At 45.9% G+C, this 19,128-nt stretch overlaps 1 protein-coding gene across 1 annotated transcript in view; it reads left to right on the top strand.

Moving 5' to 3' along the window:
• The first annotated feature begins 5,436 nt into the window (after positions 1 to 5,436).
• ADCY5 (adenylate cyclase 5) overlaps positions 5,437 to 19,128 on the top strand; it is a 214,705-nt gene continuing 201,013 nt past the window's right edge. Inside the window, exon 1 of the mRNA XM_068687512.1 lies at positions 5,437 to 7,401. Coding sequence (XP_068543613.1) covers positions 6,391 to 7,401 — 1,011 coding nt within the window. The 5' untranslated portion in view covers positions 5,437 to 6,390. The remainder of the gene's footprint in view (positions 7,402 to 19,128) is intronic.

The following is a 19,128-nucleotide window of genomic DNA, read 5'->3' as shown; positions in this document are numbered from 1 at the left end:
AGCTGTACTTTGCAATTTCAATGTTTTTGGGGGCATACATAACTTTTCAAGCACAAACAAAAGACACCTTCGTCAATTAATACTGTTACAAGTGCTCTGCTTTTCACTTTTGAAAGATCATAACATGTTAACAGACTCTTGTTAACATTCAAATTTGCAACTTCCTGAAGGATCCTCAATCAAGTGCCAGCTCTTTGTTCTGCTGTTGTTATCTGTACTCTAGGTGGTGATGGTTTTCTACAGAAACAAAATCTTTGGAGTATTCTAAATATAATGGAATGCTTAACTAACGCAACAGAATATTTCAGAGTTGATTTACTAAATATAGTATGTCTGCTACCACAGCAACGTTCTTAGCATTTTTAACACTTCCTGAGAGAGAGATTTACATACTGTGTCGAGATTCCATTAATGCTCATAAATAACAAGTTATAATCCTCTAACAGGAACTGAGTAGCAGTTGCAGAGTGCCTGCTATTATTCCAGGCATATGCTTGTCATAAGATTACACAACTACAATGATTTTTTTGTTTTACTGCAGAAGGGATGAAATAATGTTGTCATAACCAGTATCAGCACATTTTACACATGATAGCTGTGACTTGGTGCTACTGTGTAATTAAAGATTTCTTTGGAATGTAATGCTGTGAAGAGTGGTGCTGAGCTCCATTTGTGTCTTCAAATAACTATTACTAGTTGTGTTTCCTCTTTGCATTTTGAAAACAGTACATGAGGAAACAATTTTTGCTGCTGAGGGTAGCATTAAAAAGTCTGAAAAGGATAAGAATTCTGTGTTCCTAAGTAAATTGCCTTTCCAATAGCATTTAAGGCTCATCCTAAAGCACTGGCAGTTCCAAACAAGACCTGAGGGATGAGCTCTGCTGGTGTGTTCGGTATGAAATACAGAGGTGTGAATTTGTGTGATTCAGTTTTATTTGGAATGGACTGAACACATCTAGAGTTGGGAGTGACTGATTGATTCAAGCCAGCTGACTGCCTGGGCATTCAATATCCAGTGGCTTTTAAATTCTGCTTCCTGTCTCCTAAACAAACACTCTTCCACACTTGTCAGAATTCTGGTATTGTGGTGTAAGAGAAAGGGTTAAAAGTTTCTGTGGTAGTTTTTGAAGGCTATCCTGAAGCAGTTGAAATTAAAAATTCAGACAAAAATTAAAATGCTTCTAATCTTGGTCACTGATTTCTATAACAGTACTTTACTGATTAAAAAATAAAAAGGGCTTTATTTTTATTTGTTTTCACAAATAAACTTGGGATTAGTATTTTCAGAGGTATGTTCTTCTCTTTGATGTGTGGGCATTATCAATGTTAACAAAAGATGTTGTTGTCAACATATTTAATTTCTCTAGTCTAAAGTAGATGCATGTTATCTCAATCCTGCCCTATAAAAGCAAAATTCACAATGGTTAAATACTTGCGTGTCTAGTTATACTTGCCAAAGCACAAACCCTAAGGTCTCATGACAAACTCCTGCTCTTTAGATGAAATTAATTCAGCCTAGTTTGTACAAAGAAATTTGATGTCATACCTAATATGACTTATAGATGTTTGTACTGGGAAATTCATTATTGGAAGTCTGCAGAGGCTTATGTTGCTGAAATGTGAACACTGAGTTGCATTTTCTCCTGTCTTTTGACTCACTGCTTCAGACAGTCTGCACAGACTTCTGCAAACCATCTGTAGCTGTTATTTAGGCGCTGTTAAAATATATAAATATCACAGCAAGCCTATGGTAAAAACACACTTTGCAAGTTCAGGTGCTCCAAGTAGAGATTCATAGCTGCTGTGTGATCCCAAATGTATGCCTAACAAAAAAAATAAATAAAATATGCCATTGGGGGATGATGCAGAAAGTGGAGGGCCATCTAGTCAGCTGAATACAAGGTCACTTTTAAGCAATCAGTTTGTAAGAAATCAGTTTGCTTTCGAGTTAAAGGTCTCTTCAGGTAAAGTACAACGGCCTCTCGCTGGATAAAAACAAAAGATACTGAGTGCTGAGCTTCTCTGCTAGATGGCATTCTTGATACAAGTACGAGATGGAAGAAGAGGAGAGGTACTGGATACAGAGCTACTGCTGAGTTTCCAAAAACCATTGCTGGGAAAACTTCAACTGTGTCCTCTTTTTTTAACTTTGGTGACCTGTACGTTTGTTTTTTGTTTAATAAAACAACCTGGGGGGGGGGGGGGAGTATTAAATGAAAGTGCTGAGATGCTTCTCTGGTGGTGTGCTGATGACATGGAGTCCTTTTCATTCCGCAATAAGCGTTTATTGCATGTTGTGATTGTGGGGAATAGTGTGCATGGTTTGGGTGCTGTTTTAGTCCTCTGTTCCTGTGTATAAAGTACTTTCAGGAAAACTACTAGACTGGCTATTAAATGTCTCCTTATTCAGCTTTTTTGTGCAATTTAAACTGTTCTAGAAGGTTTTTTCCTCTGATTAGAATATTGCCTTTCTACAACAACAGAGCTGAATTGGAGAAATGCTCGTATTTAGCTGAATAAAAGTAGTTGGAACTAATACTTACAGATGCATTTGTAAAAGCTATTTACATTGCTCTTCATAGCATGGGAAAGTGTTGTATCAGTAGGACAAAGACTGCAGAATACAGTATAAAGGACTGAATACTATCAAAGCATATAGTAAGGATCAAATTCACTTGAGAAGGTAGCATTCTTAAATCCTCATGCTGATGTAATGATGTTAGTTACAGCGTGCCGCTATTTTACTATATGTGCTTACTGGGATTGCCTTGCCAGACAGAAAGAGCAGTTGCTCTAACTGTTCTGAAGTTAGAAAAGTAAACCAGCAGAAAAAGCCTTTTTTGCATCTGCATGAAAGTGGCTATTGAAAGTAAGGCATCAGGGGTTAGTTTATTTAGCAAGGATTAGAAATCAACAATACTGGCAAAGCTGTACCACAAGTAATCTCTGCAATCCGAAGATAATTGCTTTGTTTTTCAAAAGCACTATCATATCAAAGGATATATGGAAATCTGCTCTAGGAACACAGGTGTGTACAAATGCAGGGCAGACATAAACATTCAAGGGTCAGTGTGTTCCAGCTTCCTGGTGACACATGACTGCAGATCAGGCCATAGCTTGCCAGATTTTGAAGAAATAAATCCCTGATAGAAAGATGTAAATATACATATGTATGTATGTATGTCTCATTGATGTTAAAAATTATGAGATTCACTTTTTCCTCAGTTCTAAGTTTAAAACTAATCCTTGTTTGCATATTGAGCTGTCATTGGAGTCCTATTACATGAATTCTGAAGACTAAAAGTACTGTACAATATACTGACACCTGCCCATTGCAGTTGTATAATTTGGAAAAATTTCTGAACAGAATAGTGTTTGTATATTGTTATTCAAAACTGTGTTTCATGATGAAAACAGGCTAGGTAAACATTCGTTTTTCCAGCCCATTTACCTATTCCTGACAAAGTACAGTCAACGAGCAGTACCAGCCACATTAGGAAGAAGGGTAGAGGGCTCAGAAATTCCTACAGCTTGAGTCTGTGCTTATCTTCAGACCACCCACAATATGCTGTAATTTCTTGCCCAAATAAATGAGGAGGGGGGCGTACACAGTTAAGATAAAAACATTTGAAACTAAGTTTCATTAGTCATCTTGTACAGAGAACACTTCTTTTCCATACATGGTCTCATTTTCCACCCTTTTATATATAAATGACAACTTGTTCAATTTCAGTATTTCATGTCTCTGTATTGGATTCTCTTATTAGCTCTGGGTTTCAGAGGACTATTTTGGACTATGCCGAGATAGTCAGTGGAAGGACCAAGATCATGTTTTATAATGGCTTCCCTAATTTAGGGAGCATAGATAATTTAGAGTTCTGGATTTAACAGTTGCATGAGTGACGAAGGCGTCAGAAAGTGAAATGTGCCATGTGTGGTCTGAGGCCAGTAGCTAGATGTTATTCACCCTTCTAAGTAAATAATGCAAAAGAAGAATGCTAATGTTTGTCTACTGCACCTGTTGTAATAATAACAAAGTAAAATATGTTTGTATACTGATCTATGAGGCTACATCTGAAATCAGAATGTGTGTGAACTCTGTGTGCATTGAAGAACCTGCTTTTATGATTGGATGAATAGAATTTGGGAAGGCTGGGCTGGGATGCAAAGTGAAACATTAGCTTTTCTAGATAAGTTTCTCTGCTTCAACATTACACAGTAATGATATTTGTGCTTGTTAATCTCTTTAAACAGGGTGAAAAGCTATAGGTGAGCTCTCTTATTATAATTTGTACCTTAATATTGCAATATTGTACTAGTTAGCTTTCTTATACTGCATTTTCAATGTATGAGATACTGAAAGTCTTAAATGCCTACTTCTAGGTGTTCATGTTAATGTATGTGTAGAATCTCTTGCATTTTTTGTGTCACAGCACTGTGTGTCCTCATTAGTGCCCGATTAACCAGCTCTTCTCTTTGCTTCTAATACAGAATCCTTATTGTTGTCTCAAGTCTACAGGTTCCTTGAAAACTCTCCTCCGACTGCTCCTTTACCTTTCTTTTAACTCACCACCTCATATCTACCTACCTGTTTTTAAAGTTACAACCTTTAGTCTGAAGACTTTTTTCCCCTCTGGCAAGGATGAAGGTTGAAAGCTAAGGAATTTTTTAAAAATACATCTTTGATGGATTCAGCTTTAACATCGATTATTGTAACATAAATAAGCAAAACAGTCACTAGGTCAAATAAAATGATGTAATATAGAAAAATGAGTGATGTATTAGAACTGAAATGATCCGTTTCTCTTACCTGTGGCAGTAAACTTGCTGGAGGAGGGGCTCGGGGTGCAGTGACAGCCCGACGAGGACTGCGTTTTCTAGAAGCTGTTGTGGTGGAAAAGCTAAATAGGGCTTCACTCGGTCCCAGGGGTGAGATGAGGGAACCCCAGAGCTGTCTGTCCCACTATTTGGAGTTTTGGGGGACCCCCTAAAATGGCGCCCCAAAGGTGTTACTGACACAGCTCCTGGCAGGGAGGGAGGTGTGAGGGCAACCTGTGGCACAGCACCTGGCAGGCCCACGCCACATCAGTGAGCATCGCCGTGATAACTGCGTGCAACTTTTTTGGGGTGAAAACCCTTTTATCCGCGTGTTTGTGACGGGGGGAAGAGGCCGAGAGGCAGCGCCCCGTCAGGAGGTTGAGGGGGGGGGAGGGCTCAGGCAGCGCCTCGCCCTCCCGCGGCACCCAAAGGGTTAAACCGCCTCCCTTTCCCCCCCCCCTCCCTTCTCCCGCGTTCATTGGCGGGCCGGCCGGCGGCGGCGCCCAATGGGAGGCAGCGGCGGCGGGGGGCGCGCCAATGGGGGCCGGCGGGGGGCGGGGCGGGGGCCGGCGCGGCCGGCGCCCGGTTGAATGGGGAGTACAAAGGGGCGCGGGGCGGGCGGGCCGGGCTGTGCCGTGCCCGTCCCCGGCCCCGTCCCCAGCCCGCTCCCCGGCCCCAGCGCGGTCCCGGCCGTGCCGCTGCGGGCGGGCGAGCGTGCCGAGCCCTCCCCTCCCTGATTATTTTTAATTATTATTATTTTTCCCATTTTCCTCTATTTTTTTTTTAATTTTTATTTTTTATATATTTTTATTTTTTTTTATTTTTTTTTAATATTTTTTCTCCCCAGCTCTGCCTGCTGTATGTGCATGAGCACTGCGGCTGCCGCCCGCCCTGCCGTGCCGCCGGGGCTGCTCCGGCCTCGCCTCGCCTCCCAGCGGCGGAGCGGCGCCGCCAGCAGCAGCAGCAGCACCACCTCCACCACCACCACCACCAGCAACAGCAGCAGCCGCCGCCTCGGGCAGGGGCAGGGGATGCTCCCGCCGCCCGCCGCGGCCCCGGCAACCCGAGCCTGAGCCTGAGCCTGAGCTTGAGCCTCGCCGCCTTCCCCGCGGGGCGGCCGCCGCCCGCCCGCCCGCCCCGTGCCCGGCCCCCGGCGGCGGGTGCCCGGGGCCGGCGCGGCGCGGCGAGCTGCCATGCGGCTCCCCCGCCGAGCACCGAGCCCCCCGCGGCCGCCCCGCAGCGGCTGAGGCCGCCCTGCCCTGAGCAGGGGGTCCCCGGGTCCCCTCCGTCTCCCCCCCGGTCCCCTCCGTCGCCCCCCGGGTGTGGAAGCAGCGGGGCCGCCGATGGAGCCAGCGCTGCCCTGAGATCCCCCCCCCCGGGATGCCCCAGCTCTAGGGGACGCTGCAGAGACTTTGGGGTTTTTGGCTTTTTTTTTTTTTTTTCACCCCTCTCTTTTCACATCGACCTCCCCCATCTTTTTCTTTCCCTTGTTGTGTTTTGGGGTTTTGTCCCCCGCTGGTCATCCCTTTGGGTGTGGGGGAGCCCCCTGCCCGCTGCCCCTTCCCGCAGGGCATGTCCCGGTCCAACAGCGTCAGCCCCCCGGGCTTCGGTGGCCCCGCGCCCTGGGCGGGCACCGAGCAGCATCGCTCAGCCTGGGGCGAAGCAGAGGCCAGGGCCAATGGCTACTCCTACCCGCCACCCCCGAACCGGTCCTCGGGCAAGAAGGCCTCCCGCATGGCGAGCAGGTGGCGGAGCGAGGAAGACTACGAGCCCCAGGCGAGCCGGAGCCGCGGGGAGAGTGGCTGCAGGATGATGAGCTTTAGGTCCAAATCCGCCTGGCAGGAGCACGGTGACGAAAGCCGACGTCACCGGTCCCGCCACCCGCCTGGCAGTGATTCCCCCGCTGCCCCCAACAATGCCAGCCCCCGGCAGCTGGGGGAGCAGGGGGAGGTACGGCCCCGGTCCGTGGAGCTGGGGCTGGAGGAGAGACGCATCAAGGCCAAGATTGAGGAGCTTGAGGAGGACGACGGGGACGAGGGGGGCTCCGAGGCGGCCTTCTCCATGGGCAGCTGTTGCAGCAGCCTGCTGCAGATCTTCAGGTCCAAGAAGTTCCAGTCGGAGAAACTGGAGCGCCTCTATCAGCGCTACTTCTTCCGACTCAACCAGAGCAGCCTCACCATGCTCATGGCCGTGCTGGTGCTGGTCTGCGTGGTCATGCTGATCTTCCATGCTGTGCACGGCCGCTATGAGGTATCCTACGTCGTGGTGCTCTCTCTGGCCATCCTGCTGATGGTGGTGCTGTGCATGGTGTGCAACCGCAACGACTTCCACCAGGACCACATGTGGTTGGCGTGCTACTCCGTCATCCTGGTCATCCTGGCTGTGCAAGTGGTAGGGGTTCTGCTGGTGTGGCCCAGGAGCGCCTCGGAGGGCATCTGGTGGACCGTCTTCTTCATCTACAGCATCTACACGCTACTGCCCGTGCGGATGAGGGCCGCGGTCATCAGCGGGGTGGTGCTCTCCGCCATCCACCTGGCCGTCTCCCTCAAGATCAACGCGGAGGATAAGTTCCTCCTAAAGCAGGTAGGCGACCCCCCAGCCTGTTTGTTCGTGTGTGCGCTCAGCAGCCCCGACCTGCCCTGGAAGAGCGAGGACGGTGGGTTTGGCTGCCTGTCCCCAGCCCCGAGCGACCTGCTGCTCGGTGGGATGTTGTGCTGTCCGGTGGTACCCTCTACCCTTTTTTTTTTATAGCTGTGTTTCCTCGGTGCTGGTGTCTCTAAGGCTCTGAACATTTAGGAAACCTGTCCAAGGGGTTTCCAACACCCAGTGTAGCGGCACATGGCCGTCCAGCCCCCAGTGCCCTTCAGCTGTGTTTAGTGTCAACAGCTCCACACCACATGCACCTGTGGCACGGTGTCCCGCGGGCTGCCGGGTCACCAGGAAACAAACATGTGGAAAGTCTCGTGATTTCTGTCAGGTAGAGGCTATCCTCGTGTGTAACTCCAGGGGCTAAATTCACATCGGCGCAGGGCTGGCTGAGGCGTCGGGGAGCGTGCTCCAAGGAAACGTTGAATAAGCTTTTGGTTTACCAGGAAGGTGTTTGCTCTGAGATGTGCTGGAAATGTCGACGGTGAGGAAGCCCAGAGTTCATGTGCAGCTAGCAAAAAATAAAGATGTATAAAAGCAGGTGATTATTTAGCTGTGATATCATATTTAACTGGAGCAGCTCAGTTCACAGGGACAATAAAACTACTGCTGAATGCATTACGGTGCAATTTTTAATTACCATATCTGTATAAACAACAGCAATACAAGGTGCCGCTCTTCTTTACAAAGCAAAGCAAGTGGCCATGCGGGTCATACGCTACCAGCTCAGTAGGCACCGTGGTGATCCCAGAGCCAGCGACTGAAAACACAGCAATGTGATAATCACCAGCCATCTAAGGAGCAGGGGTCTGAGCAAGCAGGAACCTGTCACAGCCAGCCTGGATGCTTGTGTGTTTGTTAGCACCAGGAGTTCGGTAGCCTACCGACCCATCACATCACACAAAATTCAGCCTTGTGCTTGCAACACCTGCCTCGAGCCTGGCTGTGAAGTTGCTTTGAGTTTCACCGATTGCAGTGTCAGGAAAAGTTCTAGGGCTTTTTCGTCCATATCAATAAAACTCCAGTATACTCAGGCTGTCACTACTTCCCTGCACAAAATATCCCTTGAAATCATTATTGCATTCCCCCCTGCTTGCTCCCTATTCTCTTCTCCCCCTGTCCCTGCCCAGTTAAGCCTGCTCAGACAGTTTCTGGCTTTGTTCTTAGCTTGTTACAGATATTTTTATAAACTGCACATGGCATATTTTTCTTATGCTTGATATAAATGGCTTTTTGTGCATTTCCAGCAGAGCATACACTGTAAATGGGACTGTTACTGTTTTTCTGCTTGACTTGGAAAAGTTTGCTAATGCCAGAAGTTGCTCACCGCCGCTCTGGTTCCCACAGAGCCTTGTGCATGCTCTTCCCTGCATACACTGAGACTTGTCCTCTTCAGTTCAGTATATTCAGAGACTGTGTTCTTACATAGGAAGGCAAAATCGTGATGAAGGCAAAAAGACTTAATCTGTTACAAGTTGATTTTTGAGGGTAGTGATGAGCATATAAGGTATTGTTACAGTGGAAAGTATCGGTAGCTGTATCTTAACGGGAAGCAGCGTAAATGATCGACTCCCTCGGTGGAGAATTTGGGATGATTACAGCTCAGGATCACTAGACTGGTTCCCTCCTCCCAGCACAGCAGGTTTATTTGTAAGAGGCTGAGCACGTGAATAAATGTGAACTTGTTGAAGGTAAAAGCACGGGCAGGAGGAGATGGTGAAGCGTTCATAAATCTGTGTGCCGCAGTTGTGTTCCCTTTCGTGCCAAAACTGGGCTTTACTGCAGCTTCAGATAAGCGTTTAGTTGATGAAGAATATCTTAGGAGTCCTCTTACTTTGTTTTCAAAGATGACGTCTCTCTCCACGTTGCACTTCTTTCTACTTACCCCAAGTGCCGGTCTCTATCTCACTGCGGTCTCCACTGGCACAGCTCTGCTGAATCCAGCGGGGCTGCACAAGGCCAAGAATCAAGATTCCTTGCACATTTGCGTATGAACGTGAGCTGCTATCTCTGGCTGATAGAAAAATCTGTTCCTACAGAGCACATTGCCTCACAGCTACGAGCAGGCCTTTCTCACTGGGGCTGCCTTTGTTGCCATGGAAATGTGGCGCGTTCAGCTCTGCCCCACTGAAGCACGTAAGCCCTGTTTTTCCCATCAGACTCATGTGGGTGAACGTGGATGAAGGCCGGATAAAATCGAGAGGAGAGGGTTAAGTTGTTTTCAGTGGCTGCACTCCGACAGTCACATCAGCCCGGGTTTTGTGGAGCAGAAGTGGATACGAATGCATCTGTGACTGCGTGACCAGATGGTTCTTTATCCATAGCATTCGCAGGAGAAAGGCTGTTTGGGATGTGCGTCCCCCAACCCCTTCTTGTCATGGCATTTTTAACCATAGTACTTCAGCAAGTTATTCTTTGTGAGGGCTTGTTTTCTTTTAATCTTCTCCCAGTTGCTTCCAAGCAAGGAAAAATCAGACGTTTTATAATTCAAATCTCAAGCTGGGTGACTCTTGCATAGACTTCTGCCAGCTTTTATGAGGCTCGGGGAGCCCGTTAAAAGCCTCACTGCTTCTCTTGAGAAAGACGGTGAAATTCTCGGTTGTCAGTCCCTTTTGGGAGAAAGGTAACTTGCTGGATTCCCTCTCTGAGGATGCATGATTTTATTTGTCTGAATGGCCTTGCTCCTAGCACTCCTGGACTTCTCTGTCACCAGATGTTGTGGTCTGCGGTGATGCTAGTCAGGCTGGTGTCTTTAAAGGCAGAGCCCTCCTCATCCGTTGCTTCAGGAAAGGATTAAGGCACACCACTGTTTCTGAATTGGTAAAGTGGCAGGAATAAAGGTAGCTGTGATTGTTCCCTCTCAGCTGAGCTGCTTTTCAACAATTCTGGGGTCAATGGACTTTGAAAGGCAGCTCTGGCTTCTGCCTGCTGACTGGAGGAGTCTGGGGCCTGCCTTTCAAACGAGCAGCCTGAGTACCCCTGGTGAAAGCAGCGGGTGTACGTGGTCCCTCCGTGAGTCTGACTGGGTACAGGCGATGATCCCAACTTCTTGAACTAATGTTAAACCGGAACAAAACACAACGATTAGTGTGAATTATTGCATTACTTTCAAAAGCTATCCCCTGCTGAGTGAGGGGATAAGAAGAAATTGTTTGAGAACTTACCTCCACAGACTGCTGCTGGAAGCAGAGCATACTGAATGTCTGACACTCCTACAATGACAAATCTTGATCACTTAAAGGTTTTTGTGTACCTGGGATCAATTAATTCCAGAAGGACTGGGTTTGGATTCACTGGGGAGGGGATGACTGCATTTGTCTTCAGCTTTGTGTCCTTGTGTTATTTTGGGAAGGATGGGGGTTACAAATGTGTTTCAGTGCACACTGGTCTGCCTTCCCCTCTGTATTCACACTGTATCTTTTTTAGACTTTTCCATGTGGTGGTTGTGATACGTTTCTGGGCTCTAGAAGTAGTCAACTCCAAGATTCATGTGAGAAGTAAATGCCAATAAAACTGTCAAATACTTACCTGAGAAGGAAACACACTATTTGTCAATAAATTGTCTTGTATTCACAACAAAGCTGATAAAGAGGTTTGTTCCGCCTTCCAGAAGAAACAGACCACCTAACTAACACACAAAATCTGCACAGACACACGGGGGGAACTAGCAGTGTATGGGTCACAGATGCTTCACTGCCGTCATGTGAGTGGACCAGTTGCCCTCAGGGCAGCAGGTCTTGAGAAAGCCCTGGCATTTCTGTCAGGCTATGGGCAAAGGGACAGGGAGTTTCACAACGGAGTTTGTTGGGCTCTGAATCAGAGTTGAAAAGGGATGGGGATGGTGTGTGGGAGGGATGGGGGACCAGGAGTGAAGGATAAGAATGCAATATACAAACATCAAACAAACCTGTGGACTGAGGTTAGATTTATTCCTGTTTTCCCATCCAAACCTGTTCTATTGTAACTTTTTGAGGTTCCTTGTTCAAGGATACAGTTAAGGCTTTGTAGTTTATTAACTCAGTGTGAGTGGGTGACTGTTAAGGTACCACAAAAACAGAAGACTGGGAAAGATGTATACAAGATTTTTTTGGGTGTGTGTTTTTTGGGTGTTTTTTTTTTTTTTTGGTCTTGTGTCTGTAACCTCACTGAAAGAGCAACTGAAAACCTCAGTTCTCTTTCCTCTCCAAATACTACTGCAAACCTTCTGCAAAGGCTTTCTAATAGCACAGTTGTCTGCAGCTGCCCCAGCACACGGCTCTTGTTTTTGGCACTCCAATTCAAGGCTCCTGATGTTGAGCTCCTTGTTGCTCGGTCCCTTTCCATACGCCTCCATCATAACAACATTACATGAGTACTCCTCATCCTTCACTTCTGAGAACTGTGTATGTGTTGGCCTTCCTCCATGGCAGTCCATGTTAATGATACACGATTGATCCACAGCTGCACAGTGGCTCTCGAAAGTGTGGTGTTTCAGTTTAACCATTTCTAGGAAAATGGTATGAAAATGCGTCTCTTTCCTTTCCCTAGATAAACTGTCACTTCAGCAGAGCTAAAAACATCTTACTGTAATAGGGTATTGACTTCTGGATATCTTCTAGCATCTCGTAAAGATGCTTTTTAGATGCAATTCAAATGGCATTCGATGAGAAGCTAGTCACATAGCAGGAGAAGTAGTACTGCGTGTTCCAACCGAGCTGCAGCATGTGTGAGATATGTAGCTAATGACTGATTTTGAGACTAACAGATTCTCAGAAGTGTTACCAAGTCACTGTATTGCATTTTCATTGTCTTCTAGTGGCATTTATTCACAAAGGAGGAGAAATGTGCTACCTGAAATGCAGGTAGATCTGTTTGTCACTTTTTTTTTAACAGTTTCATACTGCTCTTTTACTTTTGTTTGCCTGGAAAATAAATTTGAGTAATGCTTATTTAGGATGTGATCTTACCGTGTGCCTCGCAGCACTTAATGTCCTGTTCTGCATAAACACAGCAGAGCTGCTCGTGCGGGGAGATGTGCTCCGGCAGCACTCACAGCTGAAGGCTGGCTGAGCCGCGCTTGGACTGAACTCAGTAAAAATTGACCATTTGAGGCCTTTAGGTCAGGAAAAAAATGACAACCTGAAACATTCAGTAGCTGTTGCATTGATAATTGCCTTCCCTAGTGTAATTTGCTAACAGAGGTAATTAATTTAATCCCTGAGGTATTGTATATCAATTAGTCTTTATTAGGAATATTGTTGGTATCTCTTGGGAATGACTGTGTTGCTTGAGGTTTATAGAGGCATGTCTGCTTGTCTTATCTTCTAAATTACCCTGTGGTCCTGCCACCTCCTAATCTTCTTCCTGGGCTTCATTCCCCTCCTTTCCACCACCCTGATTTTTTTTTTCGTTTCACTGTATCATTCCCTGACACCCGTAACTGCTCACGTAACAGTGTTTACCGAGGGCCATGTGTCTAATTTTTCTGCATTCCTGGTAGGTTCGTTGTCTCAGTAAACTGACCCATTCAACTCGTTTTTCTTGGCCCTGTGGTAGCAGTTGCAGTCCCATGGCTGGCCTGGAACTTGCGAGTTGAATACGAAACTCAGTGGGGGAGGATTTGGGTGCCTTGCTGTGCCAGGTGCGCTAATAATGCTGGCAAAAGGCTTGTCCTGCTGAGCATCTGATGGGCTGGAAAAGGCAGGGTGTGCTAATTCTGTTTCCTTCTGGAGAGGCAAAGATGTTTCAGCAAAATGTCAGCAGGTTTCATCGAGGTGCAGGAGGCAGAAGGACGGCTTTTGGTGCTGTAACCCCACAGCGTGGCTGTTGACTTGACCTCACGCAACCTGGGCTGGGGGCTTTGGTTTGAGCCACGCGTGACCCTGTCCTCTGTCACAGACCTGTTTGAGTCAGGACCTCTTATTGACGTGGTCTTTTGTTACTAACTGCATTCAGGTGATTTATAAACATCCTTACGGTGCTGCTGAGCTCTGGGCTGGAAGAGGACTGTGACTCTGCCCAGCTGCAATGTGAACTTTGGGCACCAGACAGCTCTCCAAATGCGCTCCCTCTCTCAGTTTGGGTTTGATTAGCTAATCTTTCAGTCATGCACCACAGCTCCCTTGGAATCTTTTAGGAAAACTGAAACATTTGCTAACTTTTTTGGCCATTTCAGTAGTGGGAACAGTTACGGTCTTTTGGGAATAGCTGGGTTTGTTTTTGCATTTTGGTAGTGGGTATTACTCTCATCCTCTCATCAAACCAAAAGACCTTTTCTTCTGTCCTGGCACAAGATACAATGAAAAAAATCTTCAGCAGCAGCTGAAACATCGAGAGGAAAAAAATCAAAATTATTTTGACAGCAGCTTCCATGTGTGTGGTAAAGTGGTCTACCCTAGAGAAGTTGGTTGCTTCTGAGTGAGAACCTGTGCTTTGAAATGTGCCTGTCCTCTTTTTTTTTCATCTTTCTTTCTTTCTTTCTTTCTTTCTTTCTTTCTTTCTTTCTTTCTTTCTTTCTTTCTTTCTTTCTTTCTTTCTTTCTTTCTTTTTCTTTCTTTCTTTTTGTTCGCTGTGCAGGTGGGTGCGGTTCAGAGAAAATACCCGCTTTTGTTTGGGGAGGTGGAAGACAGGGCTCCAAGTTTTGCTACCCTTGGGCAAGGTTTATCTTGCCGTCTGCTTTATACTGTAGGATTTACATGGCACCTTGCAAGGATAATATGTACCCAGAAAACACAGTGCAGACGGAGCTAGAGCGCAGCAGTCTCCCCCCAGCCTTATAGCTGCTCTGAGATTTCAGGATGTGTTATATGGCTTTTTTTCATGGCCTGCAGTGGTAGGATAGTGACAACGTGTGTGTTTGTGAGGAATGCAAAAATTCACAGCTTCTGGGAAGTGGGTGGGGTTCCTGTGTAGCTGCTGAGTGACTTTTTTTCATCTCCTGTGAGTCCTGGGTTTTGATGTGGGATGCACTCAGTGTTAGCTCCTTTACTCCTTCTGAAGTCTAGCCTAGCGATCCTAGCTTGTGATATCTTGCATCCAGGGGATGCTCTTTCTTCTTTTTGTTTTTAAATTGATGATACTTTAAGAAAAACCTTTTTTGTCTTTACCCGAGATGTATCCTCCTCCTGCCAGGAGTTTAAATTGATTCATTATTATGGAGTCCTTAGGCTAGGTAAAAACCCAAGGGGAAATCTCATGTGAATGAAAAAACACAACCCCAAAGATATTAAAAAGGATAATCTAGTTATGAGGGGGTGTGAGAAAGAGACAAGAATTTTAATATTTGTCTCCTGACCTCCAAGATGTTCTCACCTTATCGTAGAAAAGCTTGAGGTTTCGAGTACTTAATGAGATCACACATAAAATGGCTGTCAGGCCAAGACAAGAGGCAAAACGCTTTTTAGCACCTGCGACTGGACCACTCCCAAGAAAATCTGTACTTGATGTTTTATGATGTTGACGAGCTGCCAGCCTCGCTGCTGGCAGGTAGAGGAATGGCATTGCTGATCAGATCTGCAGCAGAACCTAGCATGGGTTGGTCTTGCTCTGATACTGGGAGCAGTGGACTGAGCACAATTTAAAGCTCTGCCTTTAGCTTCTGGTTTCCAGCTTGTGTTTGATGATGTGGGAAGCCCTTCTTTCTTCAAAAGCTTGGTGGTTAGACAAGTTTGAGAACTGTTTCAGCCAGACACATTTAGTTTTGCACTGCAAAGGTGATGCATTTACAAGTGAATTTAGAAGAATTCATGGGCAGCTTTGGCATCACCAACAGTATCACTCCTAGTGCCAGGCTTGGCTTGCTGATGAAGAGTAAGATTTTCCTTTCAATGTTAGCTGTAGAACGCTTTGTTGTATCATCATGCTTCGTTCTGCAAATAAAATGTTTGTGTGTGCTTCTCCTCATATCCATCATAAGTGATTAATGCAATTGCGATGCATCTTTTGCTCTCTTCCCTAGACATCAAGAACACAAATCACGTTTGTGTGTTTAAGATGTTATCTGGACTGTCTGTAGCAAATAGCATCAGGCAAATCCAGTGTGCGCTGTATGGTCAAAGTTTTATGGCTTCTCCTGCTGCATAGCAGCAGAGATGCCAGAAGAGAAGTGTGTTTCAAAGCATCCTCAGTCCTGCCCTGGTTTTCCTCCCTGTCGTCTTTAGCCAGACTGATTCTTCTGCAGTTCGATGGCTTTCCAGGCGAAATGCTGAACTTTCGCATCTCTTCATGAAAAGTTTTATGCATCCATGCAACGCCTATAAAAGTTTTTACTGCGAATTGGGCTTTTATGGCACTGCAGTGCTTAGTTGCCATGCTCCCTCCTCCTGGGAAACTTTACTTCTGGGGAGTTGAGTTGAGGATTAAAGCTGCGCTACTGATTTAACATACACATTCCACTAGTATCAGAGTGCATCTTTGTAGACAGTAAACAAAGGACTGTGCTGATGCAACAGAGGAGGAATATAAATGCAGAAAGTTGCTTTCCCCCCCCCCCAGACATTAGAAATTGATCTCTTAAAGCAGCAAATTACGCAAACTGTTTATTCCTTAAACGCGTTTGCAGCTTGTATAAGACATTCTGTCTCACTTCATAGTCAAAAGAAAAGGCTATGACATTGCTTGCAAGAATCTGTCATAAAACATTTCTAATACAGACAGTTCCCTGGCTGCGTTCTCCCCTTCAGAAAAAGCCGTGGCTCCTTCCCTTTATTCCCTTCTCTAGACTAAATGTTACTAGCACTGATTTCTGTGTACCTCAGACACTGGAAACTGAATTCTTAGAGCTAGCACTGTGGTAAGGGACTACTCAAATCAGTATTTCTAAAAACAGTAGTTTGCCAGTCAGCCCACAGATGACAGAGCTGCTCAGACATGCTTGCTGAGTGATGAATTCTTTCCATTTGCTGGGAGGTACCCGACAGCAGCTTTGTCTGTGTTCTTGCTTAATGTATGGGGATTTATGCACAGAATTACACAAATGGGTGGACCAAGGAATACATTATTAATGAAGATGTTTCCAACTGAATGGGATTGCTTTTTTTTTCAGGCAGGTGGTTACTAGTAATCTCACAGAGGAAAGGAAGCGATGCTGTGTGGTGCCTGCAAAGGAAGATGCTATGCAGTGCGGTGGGAGACTGTGTAATTAAAATGTCATTCTAGCTCTTTAAAAGCTAACTGCAGTCTTTAAAACCGTTAAGCAGGAGGGAGGTTACTAGTGTGGGAATGGCTTTTCTGCAGTGAGCTCGCTGATGGCGAGGCCAGGAAGGACTACCGATGGCTCTCAGTGCAGCTCGGTGACTGATTCTTCTCTTACGCTTACTGACTTCTGTTCAGATGGCATGGAAAATCGTTTTAATGCAGAACACACAGTATTTGCCAGCTGAAAAAGGAATCAGCAAGTCTCTGAACTGAAGGTGAACCGAACCTCTGCTTCCCCCACCTTAGTAGGACAGGTTTATAACGCCCTGTGGTGGAACATACTGGGGGGATTTTCCTGCTTCGGGTGGCATCGCCTGCCTGAAACATAACACAGATGGTCGTGTTAGTTTGTGAAGGGGCTCTGACATCATGCCCAGATTTCATACTGGGTAATTACGTTCTTGCCTTTGTAACTGTTGTTGAATATGGCATTTTTCTTTGCTCCTTTTCTGTTCTTGACTCTTTAACAGTACATGAAAGCACCGTCACGTAGCTACTGCTCATATGTGGGGTTTACTACTGTATCTGAGAAATTTGCAAGGTTGTAGAAAAGCCAGAATAAAATGAGGGACTAGAGCTCAGGCTTGTGTCTTCTTAGTCATGTTAGTGTGCTGGAGCAAGTGCCATCGCACTGCTATGACAGATGCACTGACAGCTTTTGAAAGCTGCAGAACTGGAGATGATATGGTTGAAGGATGCCTCTGGAGGTCAGCTACACCATCCCAATCCACCAAGACAAGACTAAGTCAGCCTAAACTGCTTGTGACAGGTACTAATCACATATTCATCCAAAAACCACCCATCCTTTGTATCCATGCTTCTTGGAGTCACGAAGGTGCCGATATGCTTTTTTTGGTTTTGTGCCTGTTTTAAGCAAACAAGCATGCACAGCCCTGTGTAGGATTTGATGAGCAGGTTGTAGAGATGCCCATGACCGTAACTCTGTGGCTGCTCTTAGCTGAAACTGGCTCTTAGCTTCCTTGTTTCACTTTCTTTAGTTCCCACCCCACCCCAAGCCTGCTGCTCTCTCTCTTTGTCACAAATGGTACATGTTTATGACATCTGGCACATAAATGAGGTGGTCCTGAAAGTGCTGCAATGCCAGCAAAAAGCTTGATGCTCAGCTCCTCTCACAGGTGGCTTCCCTTTCATCCTGTAGTCCTCCTCAGCTGGTGGAGCAGGCATCCTTAGTTAACTACGTTCCTGACCTGTTAGCACTTCAAGGCTGCTCCAGGGGCTCTTAGGAGTGTGTGCCTTTTGCAGCCACAGTCGAAATGGCTGTGAACACATACTTGAGGAAGTATTTCCTGAAAATGTTTTCATCTCTAATTGGATACAGTTTGGAGACTGCAATTTTCCCTTCTAAAATAATGTAGATAATGATTATCTGGCTGCAGTCATGACACTGAAGGTTTGTCCAAGTAGTGATTCCCCGGAAAAGTAGCCGTAGGTGGATTAGTTAAGCCACAAAAAAATACTACATAGAAACTGTTGTCCACTGCTAAAATCACCTTATTCAACTACTGTAGATGCAAATGGACCCAGTTAATTTAATTCACTTCCAGAGGGAATGCAAACTAAATAAAGTCACGCTCATTAAGAGGAGTGTTCACACAGGTTTAAATAATCTTCTTCAATTTATTTTGATGAACTTTTCTGAACAGACAAATCTTTACCATAATTTCTCCAGGGTAAGACTAGAGCTTGTATAAGACAGGAGTGCTTAATAATATTGGCTTAGAAAAGGGAATATATGAGCGGTTAGAAGAGTGTCGCCCTCTGTGCTTGCCCCTTGGTGTGCGATCCCAGGTTGCTAAACCATGAAGTGGCAGCCGGTGATGCTGTTCTGGGTCCCACTTTGGAGAAGTTCCCCTGGTTTCCATGAGCTCTTCCTCTGTTTAAGCGACTTACAGCCCTGCATGCACTGTTCATCCAGTGCCTTGCTGTGTATCTGCTTCGTGTAAAACCTCAGGGGCTGACAGCCCCCCCTGCCAAACCTGGGGCTGGGTGGAGAAGTGTTGTACTCCATTCAGGTGGGTAGCACGGTAACTTTGTCTTGGTGGCCAGTGGGTCAGGATGGAGTGGGAGAAAGTAAAAAAAAAATTTGGAAAATTTGGAAAAAAATTTGACATTATCCTTTCAGTGGAGAGGAAAAAGCCTGAAAGGCGCCTTCTGCACAAGCAGGGGTCTTAGGTAGAGCTGCAGTTTCCTGGGCTGAGTTAAAGAGCTTTTGAAGCTTAATGGCCAGGCTACCTCCTCCTCCCTCTGTTACTGCCTGTCCCTGCCAGATCTAATAGGAATCTTACCTCTGTTCTAACCATACCCGAAATCCTTATTGCCTTGTCTAGTTTGTATTTGGCACCAGAAGAAATGAATGAGAATCTAAATGTGTTCTGCCAGCCACCAAAAATACCTTTTTCCCTCTGGCTGCTTGGGAATTGCCTTAAACTCCCCTCAGGGCTTTTCTGTATGAAGGGACAGCTGGCGTAG

The sequence above is a fragment of the Anas acuta genome, chromosome 6 (assembly GCF_963932015.1).
Source record: "Anas acuta chromosome 6, bAnaAcu1.1, whole genome shotgun sequence".
NCBI classification, from domain to species: Eukaryota; Metazoa; Chordata; class Aves; order Anseriformes; family Anatidae; genus Anas; species Anas acuta.
The sequence above is the reverse complement of the archived record's forward strand: the minus strand, read 5'-3'. Positions and strand labels throughout refer to the sequence as shown.